The 18,113-nt window shown below is 46.2% G+C and overlaps 1 protein-coding gene across 1 annotated transcript in view; it reads right to left on the reverse strand.

The window, feature by feature from the left end:
* Positions 1–18,113, reverse strand: part of magixb (MAGI family member, X-linked b) — a gene marked incomplete at both ends in the record, with an annotated part of 76,128 nt that overhangs the window by 5,173 nt on the left and 52,842 nt on the right. The window contains 8 exons of the mRNA XM_079515071.1: positions 632–770; positions 1,167–1,313; positions 1,625–1,701; positions 2,035–2,235; positions 15,582–15,688; positions 15,904–16,216; positions 17,188–17,251; positions 17,644–18,058. Coding sequence (XP_079371197.1) covers positions 632–770; positions 1,167–1,313; positions 1,625–1,701; positions 2,035–2,235; positions 15,582–15,688; positions 15,904–16,216; positions 17,188–17,251; positions 17,644–18,058 — 1,463 coding nt within the window. The remainder of the gene's footprint in view (positions 1–631; positions 771–1,166; positions 1,314–1,624; positions 1,702–2,034; positions 2,236–15,581; positions 15,689–15,903; positions 16,217–17,187; positions 17,252–17,643; positions 18,059–18,113) is intronic.

An 18,113-nucleotide genomic window follows, 5' to 3' on the forward strand; every position in this document is an offset into this window, starting at 1 on the left:
AAACCAATCACTGTGCCACATGCCATTGCCTTTAAGAGATCCCTTATCCGTTGCCGTTATGCACAGTTATTGCTTCATAGCCTTACAGTCTCCCATGAAAGAGTGATGCGTGGTTTACCTTGAAGTCTCACTTGTGATGAAACTGAACGAGCAAATGGAATCACGCACAATGGCTGGCACAACTTAAGTCAAATAACTTGGACACAATGGACACAAGGAAGTGATAGGCACTCACTTCTGCTGATTATAGGAACATTACAAAGAGATGCATAGGAGAATAAGGAGAGATGATCAGATGAAGCAGCCTGACTCCGGACATCTCCATTGCAGGCGCGCAGTGCGCACCGCTCTATACCAAACTAATTTGGCATATGGCTTACAGGTGCTTTTAAACTCCACTATGCGCCTTCCCAAATGTGTGTGACCAAAATAGCAATTTAGGGGAAAGCGTGCCAACACGCCTATGACCACACCTTTAGGTGCAAATACCGGTGATGGCATAATAGATAGCGGGTGACGCTGGACCAAAATACCATTTAGGGACAGAGCAAGCTCCTATACTCGTCATTTTCGGGCAGCGGCTGACTTGCGGGCCGCATCGCGGGTAACGGCGGCGACGAAAAAGTCTCACCATAGTCAGGAACGTAGCCGTTGCCTCTCTTGAGGACCAGGTGAATGCGGTGTCCTCCTCTACGGATCTGCTCCACAGCCTGACTGTGGGTCATCCCAGCGGTGCTGTCTCCATTGATCTCCACCAGCTGATCGCTCACCTATACAGTATGACCACAACGCACAGCACATCATCAATACACTGCATTTAAGCTCAGGCTGACAATGTTCTATTAACCACTTGAACCCCAGTGTTCCTATTCTGGTGGGGCAAACATTTGGCCAAAGATAGCCGATCTGTAAGTTTACAACGTGTTGCATAGAGATTAGTAGAGAGGTGAAACGGATCATATTCCACCACTCAACACCTCTTCAAAATGCTAGCATTTCCAGCATAGCCTATATGTGGCGCTCCCATTCATAACATACAGTATGCTGTGTTCAGGAAAAAAGAAACACCTCAGTGGACACAACACCTTACTGTGGTGCTTCTATGACAGCTGAATTCCCCTCTGGATCAATACAATCTATCATCAATAATCAGGAAATGAACCCACCTGTATCTTGTGACTCCGCGAGGCGGGTCCTCCCTCCATCAGCCCCAGGACGTACAGACCCATGTTGTACTCACTGCCCCCCCGCAGGCTGAACCCAAACCCGGTAGAGCCTCGGTCCAGGTCCACACTGTAATACCTGGAGTCATGCTGCGACACAAACACACGACCATTAACCTTAACCCAAAACCACCATGTTGTTGTGCAACGGTGTATGCAAAGAAAGTGACAAAATAGTGAAAATAGGAGGTCTACAAGCTCGCAATGCCTCATACAGCAAAGCATTTTTTTAAGTCAATTTATTTAATCAATTTATTGATGATTTCTTCATAATAGATTGAATCGATAAGTCTGAAGTGTTGCACCCCAATTAATTATTAAATATTAAATATTGTGTTCAGAAAAGAGAAGCAGGATGCAGATTATTATTTAGGCTCCGAAAAAAACAATCCTGTCCTCACCTTTGGGCGTGACCTGTGACCTTTCCTGCTCTTGTGACTGGGGTCATAGTCGGTGGATTCTGAAAGACTTGAGGAGTCTAGAAGACATGAAGACATGAGGTTAGACTGCAATGTATAAACTCCCCAGGCTTAATAAATGCAACAATGTGACGTCATTTGAGGTTCGGGGGGGTGGGTACCGTCCTAAAGTCAGCTCTTCGGTGCTACTGAAAATTTCTGACGAGCCGAAATCATTTCGGCACTACAGTGGTAAAATAGGAGTATGAATCGGCCCTAACTCTCAGAGTTACAAGGGATAAATTAGGACTTCGGATGCGGCTGTGCATTGGTGCAGATATGATATGTGTATGCATGCATGCACGTGTATGTGTGTGTGTGCGTGCGTGTGTGCGTGCATGCGTGCTCCTCACAGGTGCTGGGTCGTGGGACAATGGTGAGGCGGAGGCTGTTTCCAGCTCGTCGGAGGATCTGTGCCAGCTCTTGGTGGGGCAGGGTCACCACAGGACGGCCCTCCACCGCCTCCAGGCGGTCGCCGGGTCGGATCTGCCCGCTCCGCGCCGCCGGACTGCCCCGGCGTACCGTCACGAAGCGGTGAGGGAGCAGCGACGCAGCTAAACACACAAACCCACACAATTAAAACTACAATCTATTCATTTTATACACTTTCTGGACCGAGACTGTAACAGAGATTCAAACCTGGGTTACAAAAATCCCTGTGGGATACAAAAACACACACGGTACCACTCAAGAGGGAATCCCCACTTGTCCATGGTAGATATTGCCTTATAGGCTAGGCTACTTTGTTTAGTACCAGTAAGTGTCCTACCCCCATACCAGGGTCTAAATGTTTCAATGGAGTAGGAACACCACCTCCAACCAATGTACTAATACTGATTAAAATAACACTTTATATTCATTAAATTACATTGTGAATTGTAGCTTTTATGTAAGTATTTGATAGTTAAATTAACAGTATTTTACTGTGTACACTTTCCAGGTGTTCTGTAACACCCAGTTACAGAACACCCAGTTGTGGATCGCAGCGACGCAGTGTTATAAGTTAGATGAGATATTACTAGAAGAAGCCCTTCGATGAAAACTCTCGATGAGGTCAAATGAAGAAGCGACACATAAAGTAAAGTGCAGCTGAAGATTTAGTTCTTCAGGACGTGATCCAGAACACTTTAAAACAAGATGTGATTAAACGCCGTCTGGTTTATTTGGCCGTCTTTATATAACAGATGACCTCACTCTTTGTCTACACCACCCCCACCCCCTCCTCCTGTCTCCTTGAAACACTGTGCTGTCCTCCTTCATCCAGTCATCCATCAACCCATCTCCCTCCATCCCTCCATCCACGCTCACGTAGGGACATGTTTTCTCTGCTCAGTTAATCAGTCTTCAGTTCTTATGGAAAGCAAGTACACACACGCACGCACGCACGCACGCACGCACGCACGCACGCACGCACGCACGCACGCACGCACGCACGCACGCACGCACGCACGCACGCACAGTTGGTATTTGCGAGTGTGTGTTGTGGGCGATCTGCTGTGTGTGCACGACCCTGTTCAGTTTGTTCATTACAGGTGCAGATGGATGTGGGCTGAGACATGACGACTGACAGGTAATTATCCTCCACCGGCCCTCTGAACGGGGACCTCACGTTGACCTCACTCTCGCTGACTTCAAAACATTCATTTGCTGGTTCTCAACGTGAGGTCTGGGGACCACCAGGGGACCAAATGGACCCTTATGGGTCTGCAAAAACATTTGAGCGGCACTAGCCGCTCCCAGAGCCGTATAGATGAGAGAGTTATGACAACTCTGTTCACTTCATGGGGCCAGTCCAATGGCGGCTCTTCTACATAGACTTCGATTGGCGAAGACCTGAACCAGAAGTTGACGGAATGCATTGGAGTCTATGGGCTTTAGAGTGACAAAAGAGTTACATGAACCACATGACCCCCTCATTGGCAGAACTCCCCTTTTGATGGCTCTGGCCGCTCCTATTGCACAGCTTTGTGTGTCTGTATGAGCACGGAATGTGCTCCGCTGATTGGCTGAGCACAGAATGTGATGTATGATGATAAGAGTGCCACTCACTTCACACAAGTGTGATTTTTAATAATCACTGAGGCTTTTACAGTGTAGACTGGGGTCCATACAATGTTTTATCCAATAGAGGTTTGTAGTATATAAAACGGGGGGTCCTCGAAATGAAAAAAGGTTGAGGATTGCTGACATAATTGAAAGCTATAACTGCCTAAAGGCTGATGAGAAAAGTATTGTTGTGAAAATTCGGATTGTAGATCTGCTATTTTCAAAGCGACATCTTGTAAGATATGAAGTCCAAATCGTGGGTCTGCGGCATCAGGCATGCAGGTGAACTGTGCCCAAATATAGACAGACGCCCACGTAAAGAGAGAGAGTATTTCAACACACAACAACCATGTAGTCTAATGCTGGGTAGGCTAACGAAACAGCTGATCTACAGCACATAGCTCCGGCAACGCCAGGCGTGGAGTTTCCTGCGTGTGTCCTAATATAATGAGGAAGGCCATGCCCAGGTGCAACACAAGCAGCAGTATCACAAAAGGAGCTCTGCAGTCTGTACAGTACAGGTAATGAATGCTGAAAAAGCTCTGCTGTATTTTACTGCATCGTCAACGTTTCAATCACTCAGATCTTCATCAGGACATATACACCTTATATAACCCATCAGAAAGCAAAGACAGTTTCCGTTTCTTACTCATCCATCAGCCAATTAGATCCTATTCGTAAATGCCAAGAACTGTCATGGAACTCTAGATCACTCAGATGAGGCGAGAGGAGTTGAAGACATTCTAGGTGGTGATGGATATGCTTTAATATATATGATATCATGGGGAGAAGTACAACACTCGGTCGGTCGTACGGTAGTACTACCAAGAAAGTGAACAAACTAGACAGACTAGTTACAGTACAAGTACAAGGACACGCTGTACCATAACAAGACATAACTGAGACTGTACCAAAACATTAGCTATCAGGCCTAAATTCTTCCTCAGCCTCCACCTATTCTGGAGCCAACCAGTTAAAAAATAGCAACTCAACCTGGCAATGGCAACCTACCACTAGGAGATGACTTAAACCACTTAAACCTACATAACTCATTGACAAGGGGCCCCAAGGGTCTATACCCTTTTCAGTGTAAACCAAATATCTTCAGCGAAAATAGCCATGTCTACAAGCTCCCAACGCATCACAACACAATGTGTTGCAAAGAATAAATAAAGGCGAAGGGAACGGTGGCGTTACCCATTGGTTTTTACAGACCGTTTTGAAGCCACTTTTTCAGCTAATTCAAATCCACCATCTTGGAACTTCCAGTACCGAAAAGCAACCAGAAACGAATGCTATTGGATGGAAGGGCACGAGGGCGGTTCTTCACTCTTCTAGTGGTAGAACCAGTGGAAGCCCTAGAAGCATACCCCCTCCTAGGCCTACTTTATCATTAATTGAAAGATTATTGACCATCATTTGAGCCGGTAAAGTTTTGAGCGAACATTTCGTGCACAGTTCAGTTCGGCAAGTCATAGACCGTGACGCATGCTAAACATGCAGAAGCGCAGCGATACGTCACAGACCCTACCCGTTCGCTTTCAACCCAGCTCTGTGGTTTCCCTTTCGGTGATGCGATGGCCCGAGAATATACATGGACAGCGGACACACGACATTCACAACGCGGAGCAGCGGACACACGACATTCACAACGCGGAGCAGCGGACACACGACATTCACAACGCGGAGCAGCGGACACACGACATTCACAACGCGGAGCAGCGGACACACGACATTCACAACGCGGAGCAGCGGACACACGACATTCACAACGCGGAGCAGCGGACACACGACATTCACAACGCGGAGCAGCGGACACACGACATTCACAACGCGGAGCAGCGGACACACGACATTCACAACGCGGAGCAGCGGACACACGACATTCACAACGCGGAGCAGCGGACACACGACATTCACAACGCGGAGCAGCGGACACACGACATTCACAACGCGGAGCAGCGGACACACGACATTCACAACGCGGAGCAGCGGACACATGACATTCACGGAGAAACAACAACACCACCACAACTTGCCCAGCACGGAAAACACACAGTCAGTGGGCACAGATAAAGTGTGCGTTTGTGTCTCACTTGCACTGCGACAGATTTGTGGCGCTAGAGTCTAGACTCTAGACACTAGGACGAGCTACTAGTAATTTACAAAAACGTGCATTATGATAATTGATTAAAGACTTTAAACTAGTGAAAACATTCACTTGAATGGAGTGTAAATGCTTCTGCAATACTGAAAATGACTTCTTTATTGGCCTCAAATCCAGCAGAGCTGTCTTTCCACCTGGTTGTGAGCTTATAGATCTGCTATTCTTTCCAACTGTTAGGCACCAAGGCACGCTAGGATCAAATGTGGCTGAATGAGACATTCCCAGAATAGAGAGGCTAGGGTTCTAGAGATGAACTTGGAGTTCCATGGTTGTTGTGGTGTGGTCTTATGTTTGAGTCGTGTCCAAATGATCATCTAGTTTCTAGTCAAAAGGATAACGTTTACGATTTACAGCCGAGGGACATTTCTCATGATCTGGGCCTAATTTGGGTGACCCAGGCATAAATGGCAAACATGTCAAATTAAAGCCAGGGCCGTTTTACAAGTAGTCCTCTTGTCATACAATACAGTACATAATAATACAACAGTTATACAACAGTTATCACACACACACACACACACACACACACACACACACACACACACACACACACACACAGCCTTAAATCCATCCTCTTCCTCTCGTCCCCTGGTTCTCCTGTCCACAGTAATCCCACTGCGGAGCGGGAGCCCCCCCGGCACCCAGCGCCCCCCAGCACCCCCCAGCCCGCACTCTGCCGCGCTGCACCGCTGCAGAACAGATGCATCACAGCCAGCATGGACATCCTGACAGTCCTACAGCCTGCATGCAGATATACTGTATACCTACTGTACTGTATGTATAGGGAGAGGAGAGGAGAGGAGAGGAGGCTGTTGATATTGAGAAGAACCCCCCATTGTCTCTGCAAGATGCAAAACTATGTTTTGCATCTTGTCTGTCTGTCTGTCTGTCTGTCTGTCTGTCTGCGACCAGCTAATCTCCAGCAGGGCTAATCTCCAGCTGTGTCTGGTTGCCAGGTTGGCCCAGAGTAGACACAGCCAAACTGTGCACACACACTCGCTGGATGCCAGAGAAGAACCTCTGTGGCATGTTTTAGATGGGCTTATCATAGCGCCACCATGAGGCCAGATTGTGTCCAAAAATCACGCAAATAGGTTAGATACACAGTATCTTATATATTATCAGTCATGTAATCAACACGGATGTGTCCAATATTTCACATTCCATCCTGCTTCCAAAGTTTGCAGGATTGGTCCGTTTTGAACAAAATGCCTCAACTCATGAACGCAGCTTGTAAATTCCGTGAGATTTTACACGCACATTCCCAGTAGGCAGAGGAAAAAATCCTAGTTGAACATTTTCAAATCAGCCTCATGGTGGCGCTATAACAGACCAATTCGCATTCGCACCGATCTGCATGAAACTTTGCATGCACACTCCCTAGAGGCCAAGGAGAAACCTCTGCCCTGAATCTGCTTTTTATAACTCCACGAGGAGGCCAACTTTTGTAAAACACATTTTTGATATTACTCCTTCAGATTCTGCCCAAAAATCACACAAATCTGTACATAGTATTTCTATAGTCATGTGATCAACACGGATCAGTTCGATATTTCATATTCCATTCCACATTTTTGGAACAAAATGCCTCAAATCAGAAGATAAGACATGGCAGCCTTTTCACATTGGCCTGGGCCACCAGGAAGCCACAATAACCTGCCTGACCTGGTGGAACTTTTTCTAGTTCCTAATGCAATTATCCTGCAGCCGGTAACTTCATGTTAAAGGTAGCCTATTGTTAAATAAGTGTTAAATTGCTCCATTTTCACCATAGTAACCTCTGCTGTAGAGTGTTTATTCAGTAACACAGGTCTCCCCAGGTCCCCATGCCACTGCTATAGAGTGTTTATTCAGTAACACAGGTCTCCCCAGGTCCACCATAGTAACCTCTGCTATAGAGTGTTTATTCAGTAACACAGGTCTCCCCAGGTCCCCATGCCTCTGCTATAGAGTGTTTATTCAGTAACACAGGTCTCCCCAGGTCCCCATGCCTCTGCTATAGAGTGTTTATTCAGTAACACAGGTCTCCCCAGGTCCCCATGCCGCTGCTATAGAGTGTTTATTCAGTAACACAGGTCTCCCCAGGTCCCCATGCCGCTGCTGTAGAGTGTTTATTCAGTAACACAGGTCTCCCCAGGTCCCCGTGCCGCTGCTGTAGAGTGTTTATTCAGTAACACAGGTCTCCCCAGGTCCCCATGCAGCCGCTGCTGTAGAGTGTTTATTCAGTAACACAGGTCTCCCCAGGTCCACCATAGTAACCTCTGCTATAGAGTGTTTATTCAGTAACACAGGTCTCCCCAGGTCCCCATGCCGCTGCTATAGAGTGTTTATTCAGTAACACAGGTCTCCCCAGGTCCCCATGCCTCTGCTATAGAGTGTTTATTCAGTAACACAGGTCTCCCCAGGTCCCCATGCCGCTGCTATAGAGTGTTTATTCAGTAACACAGGTCTCCCCAGGTCCCCATGCCGCTGCTATAGAGTGTTTATTCAGTAACACAGGTCTCCCCAGGTCCCCATGCCTCTGCTATAGAGTGTTTATTCAGTAACACAGGTCTCCCCAGGTCCCCATGCCGCTGCTGTAGAGTGTATATTCAGTAACACAGGTCTCCCCAGGTCCCCATGCCGCTGCTATAGAGTGTTTAATCAGTAACACAGGTCTCCCCAGGTCCCCATGCCGCTGCTATAGAGTGTTTATTCAGTAACACAGGTCTCCCCAGGTCCCCATGCCGCTGCTATAGAGTGTTTATTCAGTAACACAGGTCTCCCCAGGTCCCCATGCCGCTGCTATAGAGTGTTTATTCAGTAACACAGGTCTCCCCAGGTCCCCATGCCACTGCTATAGAGTGTTTATTCAGTAACACAGGTCTCCCCAGGTCCCCATGCCACTGCTGTAGAGTGTTTATTCAGTAACACAGGTCTCCCCAGGTCCCCATGCCACTGCTGTAGAGTGTTTATTCAGTAACACAGGTCTCCCCAGGTCCCCATGCCGCTGCTGTAGAGTGTTTATTCAGTAACACAGGTCTCCCCATGCAGGTCCCCTTGCATTTCTCAACTCTCATACATGTTCAGGCCGTGATAGTCAGGAGAGAGAACGCAGACAGGATACACACGTGAAACTGGATTTGATGACAGATTTAACCCATTTTGGGCGGGAGACCCTTTTGGTGTTAGCATTATGTTATGCTTTAGCTATTGAAAAATAGCAGATCTTGTAGGTCTGCTATTTTTTTTAAATCGAAGAACGACTGACATAGAAACATAGCTTTTTCAGAAAACTGTCAAGATGTAGAAGACATTTTTAGAATCTGATCTCAGGTCAAAATGGGTTAAATGAGCAGACAAAATAGGAAGTGGAACAAATACTAATACATTATCTTTGTGGGGTTCTCTCTCCTGATTGGATCAAATTCGTAACCCACCTGACAAAAACAAAATCTGCTAAAGAGCTGGAGCGATGGGGACCCCTATTACTGAACAAACAACAATGATTACTATTGGAGTATCAATACTATATCAGAATATCACTTGCACCACCGTACCGTTAAACTTCAGAAGTACCTTTAATATCATATCATATATCATATACACAATATAATATAATATCATATAATACCAATTATGTCCAACATGACTGTTTGCAAACTGATAAAATAAAACAACACTGAGGACTTGATGTCAAATGACCAGATGACAGCGATGATGTCAGGACTCTGACATTCATTACCATATAGCTCTACAGCCATCAGTTTATTATTATTATTATTATTTTGTATATTTCCAAATTCCAATCCTCTATCATCCTCCAACAATGTACTGTTACCTTTCTACCATGCACTTGTGGAGATTATACGGCTCAGTTTAATAAACTGGACAAAGATTCAGGACACGGGACAAGCTGTCACGGTTCCCGAAAAGCTCTGAAGGTCTAACATGATAACAGAGGGTCCCACTGGGTGAGACGGGGCAACACATTCATCACTTCATTCATACACACACACACACACACACACACACACACACACACACACACACACACACACACACACACACACACACACACACACACACACACACACACACACACACACACACACAGAGATGAACATGAGGTACTGTCATTATGAATCAATCATAAAACAAGCATAACTATACATGCAGTACGCACACCCACCTCCAGGCACATTACTACAGCAGAGGAGAAACAAAGTGCAATAATTACGTTTGGATTCCTTGACAGTTCTCAAAGCAGACTGAAGCCTCTCCAACATGGCTCTTTGAACAGCATGTGTCGGAAACAACACGAATCACCAGAAATCCACACAGAGGTGCCGAGGTTGACTAAAGAGAATGACACAAAGCCTGATCAACAGCTCTGTGTTTACGCTGTCGCCTTTCCTCCGCAACGCAGAGTGCTCAGTGTTGCATTCAGAGAAATGAGAGAGGAGAGAGGGGGGGGGGGGGGGGATAGAGAGAGAGAGAGAGAGAGAGAGAGAGAGAGAGAGAGAGAGGGAGAGAGAGAGAGGGAGAGAGAGAGAGAAGGATACAGATGTGAGGTGGAGGAGATGGAGAGAAAGAGAAAAAGAGAGAAATAGAAGTGGCAGAGGGAGAGAGTGACAGTTTTAATCTTTTGAAAAACCGGACTGAATGCTTTTACTGCAGGAGAGTGGGGAGGGATGAGCGACAGGAACGAGAGAGACAGAGACAGGGGCAGAGAGAGAGCGACAGAGAGAGAGAGAGAGAGAGACAGAGAGATTGAGGGAGAGAGGTGGGAAAAGAACGAGATAAATGACTATGATGAAGAGCGGTGAGAGAAAGTGTGAAGATGAGAAGGCGAGAGCAGCAGCGACTGCCAAAAGAAAGAAAGGATTCCAACGGAGGTGAGCTGGACGGTGGGGCGAACGAGGACACAGAAAACCAGGAACGGAGCTGCTACCTTAATCTCACCATGACAACGTAAATGCATGTCGGCTCGTCCCATAAAGGAGATTGAAGCGCATCAGAATGCAGGGGGGGAGGGGGTCATATATCACACACAGGGACACAGTGGCTAACCTTCCATTAATACTAAAAGCTACTAATGCCGTGATGTGTTCCATAAAGCATATACAGTACAGCACGTCACCGTGTCAGGCAGGAAACCTTGCATGTCCCAAACGGTTACTTTTTCAGGAAATGGACAAAAGAACCAATGGATCCAATGTAGTTATTATTTTAGTCACAATCTCTTGTTAATACTTACATTTACAATACAATACATTTATAAAACCCACAGAGACACTTATCATGAATAGCATACTGTACCAGCTGCTATGCTCATCCACCTTATGTCTAAACCTGCGTGATATATATGTGTAAATATGTAAATACTTTTTTTTTTTAAATTATTTTTCTTCCCCCTTTCTCCCCCTTTCTTCCCCCTTTCTCCCCCTGTCCTCTTCCCCTCTTTTCTATCTTTCTCTTTCTGGAAACAACAAAAATGACGGGAAAAAATAAATTACACCTGTAAACCTGTGATGTGACAATAAAGATGACTTATCATCAGCACATTTCTGATACTTAACACACACACAAAGAAATCTAAAATTGCAGATCGGCTAATGTCCGCTATACTTTTGTAAGTCTGTTTTGCGACAAAGTAGGGCTTTGCTTTACAAAAAAAGTAAAAGTGTGAAATATGGAGATACAAGGTTTGGGGCTGCCAGTGACGATGAAGCAGCCGTGGCTGTGGCTGCGGTGTGTCAGGTCGGTGGGAGCTGACAGAGAGGTGCAGAAGGAAGATGCAGCAGCAGCTAGCGTGAGAACGAGACGTTCTGTCAACAAGGCTTCCTGTGCTGACATGCTGATTTAGACAGAGGATCGCTATACTGGCACACACATAAAACCTGAGCGCTTAATAGACCTGCAGCGCGGGGCTTCGGCCACGATCATTGGACTATTGATTCCATCGATTTCACTCAAAGTGCACAGCACACAAAAACGAGCGCACACGCGCATGTGTACGTGCGTACAGGATAGGTGCGTGTGCCCACATGCATACTAAACACGCACACATTCAGATATGCATAACTATGCGCAGAAAGGCACATTTGCTTCCATAGTCCCTATGCTCTTAAACAAGCCAATTTCTACTTCAAGGTTATAGAAGAAATAACCAGGAATTCTTCTCGTGTGTGACCTCCAAAAAACAGCAATTTACCGCGAGTTCCCCTTTGGGGCAAGTGTCCTGTAGTCCAATTTAACTCACCATTCATCATTTAATTAAGTGTTAAGTACATATGGAGTTCACAATGACAAACTAATTAAATGTCAGGGATCCTCTGCTAAAAGATCAAATATTTAGTAGCCGATAATTATGTGTAAACAGTGATTTGTAACAATGCATAAGGCCGATCAGGGACATGAGGCTTGTTAGGGTTGTTACTGTAAAAGCCTCTTTAATAGATCATGACTCATCCAGTGGCATGAAGCCATGGCAACCACCTTTTAATCTGCAATTACCTAATGGGCAATCTACTCCCGACAGCATCCAACTGCATGACTCTTCCCCTAGGGCTAGGCAGGTAACCAAATGGCTGCAGCACACTTACAATGTCAATGCTTGAAATCCAACTTTCTGAATAACTTTCCGAATAATACACAAGGGGTGCACATACACACATGCACGCTCACACGCACACGCACACGCGCGCGCGCACACACACACACACACACACACACACACACACACACACACACACACACACACACACACACACACACACACACACAGTATGTGTGTATGTGTCCTACGTCCTATGTGCCTGGAACCATCAGCCAGCTGTGTCCTCTATCAAAGAGCAATCAACAGTGTAGTCAATGATCCTCATGAGAGAACTATGAAAAGAACCGCTTCAACGAGCCACAGCTGTGTCAGAACATAGCGTGCCTCTTCGCTATTAAACCTATGTACAGTACTAGAATTTCGCGGGCCTTCGGCCCGCTCATCCCAGAGTTGCGTTGCCCCGCGTTGCGATACAGAAGTCCACAGATACAGAAGTCCACAGTGACACGCGTTTTATGCAGCTGTTTTGTGTTGCAGCGCGTGTGCGCGCGCGCGTGTAGTGTTGTTGTTGTTATCCATATATGCGCCTCGGTTCGTCCCGTTTGTTCCACGCCAGGTGTCGATGCAGTCGTTTGCGCAATTTGCGTGTTTGCATTATTTTAAGTGTGTAGGCATACCATATTCTGAATGAGCAAAAAGAGGACACATGCGCGCGTGCATGTGGATGTGGACATGCGCGTGCACGTCGTGCATGTGCATGTGTCGTGCGTGGGCGGTTCTGTTAAATTCAGATGTCAAAATAATCTGTAGCCTAACATTAAATTGATCAAATATGCTCTATATTAGTTATGTATTTTTTGAAAGCAGTGGTGTGATCAAGTGATCAAGCAGTGGTGTGATCAAGGTGTGATCCAGGGACCCTCATGGTTCCTTGAGGGGGTTCGAAATGGACCCATTATAGGTCTGTAACTCTGAGAGTGTACAAATGGAACCAAGTGGACCCTACAGGTGTGTAACTCTGAGAGTGTACAAATGGAACCCAATGGACTGTTTTATAACTTTTAACTCTGATACTGTACAAATGGAATCAAATGGGACTCTTATGGGTCCATTTGGTTTTACTGTCAGAGTTATGGGGGTCCTTGAATTTAAAAAGGTTGAGAACCTGTATGCAATGGCGTATGTCTTGTAAAAAGAGAGACCAGCCTATTCTCCAAACCATCATATGTTATGCTTTGCTAGGTTGTACCAAATAATATTGGGTCAGTGTAATTTGCAGGAGTCACCGCGCGCACAGCTGCCTTGTCTGTGTTGACATGACATGGGCTTGCAGGACAGAACTTTTATTTGTGACAGACACATAGTTGCTTTGCAGACAATACAATCTGCTTCTCATTGGTCAGTCACAAAGCTAAGAAAACAATGTGAGAGAAAAGGTAAGGAGTTAAGGTCATTACACACTGGCGAATTAGCGACGCGAATTAAAAATTCGACACCGGAGCGAACACCGGAGCGAACAAATAAAGAGCGAAAACGGTCGCATTTTCGCCACTGATGTGGAAGCTTGCATTGACTTCAATTGGTTTTAAAAAAAGGCGAATTATTCGCACGAATAAATCGCGTCGCTAATTCGCCAGTGTGTAATAACCTTTACTAAGGACTGGAAAGCGCTGTCTTTGTCTATCTGTGTTCCTACGTGAAGACGTGTGTGCTCTGTCTCTCTCTCGCTCTCTTCTCTCTCCTCCCTCTCTGGGGTGTGTGTGTGTGTGTGTGTGTGTGGGGGGGGGGGGGGGGGGGGGGGGAGTAGTTGCGCTGCCTTCGACAGTGCTATACTTCTCCAGCAGCGGTGCAGAACCGAGAGAGTGACACATTGTTGTGGATGTAAACGGCGCAACTTGTAGCTGTAAAGAAGTTTGGATTGTGTAGTCGCAGCGGTGCTACAAAGTGAATGTTACAACTCGCACGGTGATATTGTAAGTTGCAAATGCGAGTACGTAGTGGCGCTGGCGAGCCCTGTGTAGTGTAGTGCCATTGTCGGGGCATCGCGAGGCGATCCAAATTCCCCCCCCACGCACGCACGCACACACACACTGACACTGTACGTAGCTGTTTGTTGTTGCAGCGCGCGCGTGTGCGTGTAGTGTTGTTGTTGGTATCCATATATGCGCCTGGGTTTGTCCCGCTAGTACCACGCCAGGTGTCGACGCGGTCGTGTTAGCATTATGGTAAGTCTCCAAGTTAGAATCAGAGTGTGCGCTGTGTAGTTCTAGTTCTTCTTCTTCTACTTGGTTTTGGTATGTGTGTGTGTGGGTCACGTGGTGGGCTGTGAGCAAATGGGAGATGTAGTGTTGCCAGGTCCGCGTATTGTAAGCGAGTGGTAGTGTGTGTAAGTAGCGTGTTGAATGGCATTTTTTCGGTGCTTGTTGTCATAGACGTGGCAACAAATTAGGCGGGGGTGTCGGTGCTTGTGGCGTGTTGGTGTTTATTATTGATATTGATATTGTTTGCGCGTGTGGACGGGAGGCGGCTTTAGTGGCAGTGCAATGACAATGTTTAGGCGGCTGGTGTTGAGTCTGGGCGTGCGGCGCGACATGAGGAGATAGGGAACGAACGACGCGGAGGGTAAGTCTGTGACGTGTTAGTGTACGTGTTAGTGTGTTTAGTGGGTTGTTGCAGTGTGTGTTGCAGTGTGTCAGTGACGTAGTAGCTGGTGCCTTTTGTTCCTGTCTTGGGGACACCTTTTCAAATGTATAATAGATATCCGTGTTTTCTACATGAATACACTGATGAGGTAACAATGATTTACAAGCATGAATGGGGTTAAATTGTAAGAAGAAATACAATGCAGCCATTTAACCACATACACGTTGTTGACCGGAGCTCCACCAGGGCTCTATACTAGTTCCACTAGTAATTCCACCCCACACCAAATCTCTTTGCTGAAAACGATGTGAATCGTTATCAGCTTGTAGCCTTGTAGATATGCAATTTCTGCTTCATATTCACTCCAGAATAAGGACACTATATGGGTTAATGTTTTTCAACTGTACTGTATCTCCTGTACTTCAAACATCAACCCTGATCCGCTGCTGAATATTTACAGTATACAACATGAGATAATTTGACAACAGGCAGATGGCTCTCACCTTTGCCGTTTTCCACATCCTGAGAGGCGATGACGAACCCGAACCCCTCTCCTGGCTTTCTCCTGAGCTCCACCTCGAACCCTCGGTGCGGCCGTTCCCCGCCCGGCCTGTCAGTAGGGTTGTTGCCACGATCATGACATTTTAGTTGATGACGATTAATTGTCATACAAAATAATCACAATTAATGATTTAATTCTGGCATTGAACATTGGGCATTTGTAAACAAAAATTGCACAGGGCAGATACATAACACAGATACACAAATAACTTAGAAATATAGTACACATAAATCACAGACACGTAATGATCGTGACAGGCCTACCTGTCAGGCCCTGCCTCGGTGGAGGGTCCGCCGTCCCCCTCGTCCTCCAGCCCCGTGTTGATCCAGTCTTTAGGCTCCATGGTCAAGGTGACGGGAATGGACTCCAAGAAGCTGGTGCTTTGCACCAGGGAGGAGCGCACGAGGGCCGGAGACGGAGGGGTGCTGATGGATGTCCGGGGAAGAGGCAGCAGGGCCTCTGGGGGCCTCTGGGGCTGAGAGGGCTCATCCGACACCCCGGGGGGAGGAGGCGGTCGTAGAAGAGGTGGGGGCAGCCTCCGTCCAGCGTTGGGGGACACAGAGGAATGACGGTTGCCTGGTTATAACAAATTAAAAACAAATAATAATCCGAGTGTCGAAGTGAAGGTCCTTTCATGTCAATGTTGTGCTTCCATGTGGAATACATAATGAAGAAGTAATCAATGTGTTGGTTATGGCAGTGGTTCTCAAATATTTTCCTGCTAAGGACATTAATATGTATTTGGCCATGGACCCTCATTTGTAAATATGTTGTGCTAGGGGACCCTTAAGAGATTTGTGTTAAAGGTTTACAAAATAATTATTAATTATTAAGAGGCTGTATGCAGGGGACCCCAATGTGTTATGGTATCCATGGCAATAAGCATCATCGATTCCCTCAGCAAAGCAGAGTCACCTGATTTGCTGGAACACTTAAGTAGATCTGCTTATGAATTATCTATGACTCTGAGGTGGGTTGTACAAAAAAGATTTGTTGCTTTAATAATGATTAAATCAAGGTTAATCTATTAATCCAGTCCAATCCAAGCTTTATACCCAGTTTAAAAGTAATGGTTTACATTTAACCCATCCTTTTAATCTTAGTTTTAGTTTTCTCAATTTTCTCAATAAACAGGAAACATTTTAATCCTGTTGCTCCATTGCTTTAAACTTAAATTTAATTTTGCAGCTGAGATGGTGTACATTTCCAAAATGTCAGAATTTCTTAGATGTGATTGAAGAAAGCAAAAGAGTTGTTGAGGTTTGGTGAAGATTTTCAAGTCTGAATCCATGCTACTTTTAGTTTAACATAAGTGCTAGTTTTCTCACAATAGGGAAGAAACATGTAACGCTAGTCTCAAGACAATAACATTGATACTGTTCATTTACTGGTCAATCCATCATGTCAGGAAATCACAATTAATCGCAGGTTAGGTTTTATTGACTGATTTGTTAAGCAACACTTAAAATGAAGTGGACCAACAAAAATAAAACCTAGATCAACAAATCCTTGTTGTCCCTGAAAGGTAGTGTCAATCACACACTTACCTGCCCTGTAAACCAATAAGACCACCTCTCCTTGTTTGGTGTGTTCCTGCAGTATCCTTTGAACCTGGAAGCAGAACCAGCATATTACACTGTAGTATCTGACCTTAACATTGTGAATACAGACATGACATTTTTGTAATGCTAGTCTCTCGAGACAGGTTCACACAATTTTCAAATGCTTCCTCCTAGCAGTCTGTACATTCGAAGCGCTGAAATGGAAATTCAAAAATATATTTTTAAAAACAAATATGTTTTATATATATTATCGGGAACATAAATGTCAAACAGATGACAGCTTCCAGAGCAGAACTTTTAAGGGGTGTAATTACAGACTCTCATTTATATCCATCTGTTAACTCAGCGATTCTCGAAAGCACCCCCAGTTTGAGTTACAGACCTAGAAGGGCCATTTGTCTTTTAACTATCAACCACTTTGAGAACCACTCACAGTATTACCTGTGCGAATGTGAGGCTCTGAACATCAGCCCCGTTGATTTTGACGATAGCGTCCCCCGGCTGCAGGGCGTTGCACTGCCTCCTGTCCCAGACCTTCTTCACCACGGTCATCTGACCCCCCGGCCCGCCGGCGGTCACGCTGAAGCCCAGACCACGCTCTGCCTCGCTCTGGGCCAGAGCGACGGGCACCAGCTCCCCACCGCCGCCCCCGCTGACGCTGCCCAGGCTCATCCCTCCCGGGGACCCCGGCACACTGCTGGGACTGGCGCTGCTGCTGGCCAAACCGTTGTAGCCGCGGTGGTGGGCGGGGCTGTCGGGGGTCGGGGACATCCTGAGGTAGGAGGCGGAGCCGTGCGGCCGGTAGAAGCGAGAGTGAACATGGACGTTCCGCGGGCCCCCCGGTGACGATGAGGGCCTGAAAGTTTTTGGGTTGATGATTAATTGTCATACAAATAATTGCATTTAAACGA

This window comes from Electrona antarctica (assembly GCF_951216825.1).
Source record: "Electrona antarctica genome assembly, chromosome: 2".
In the NCBI taxonomy this organism is placed as follows: domain Eukaryota; kingdom Metazoa; phylum Chordata; class Actinopteri; order Myctophiformes; family Myctophidae; genus Electrona; species Electrona antarctica.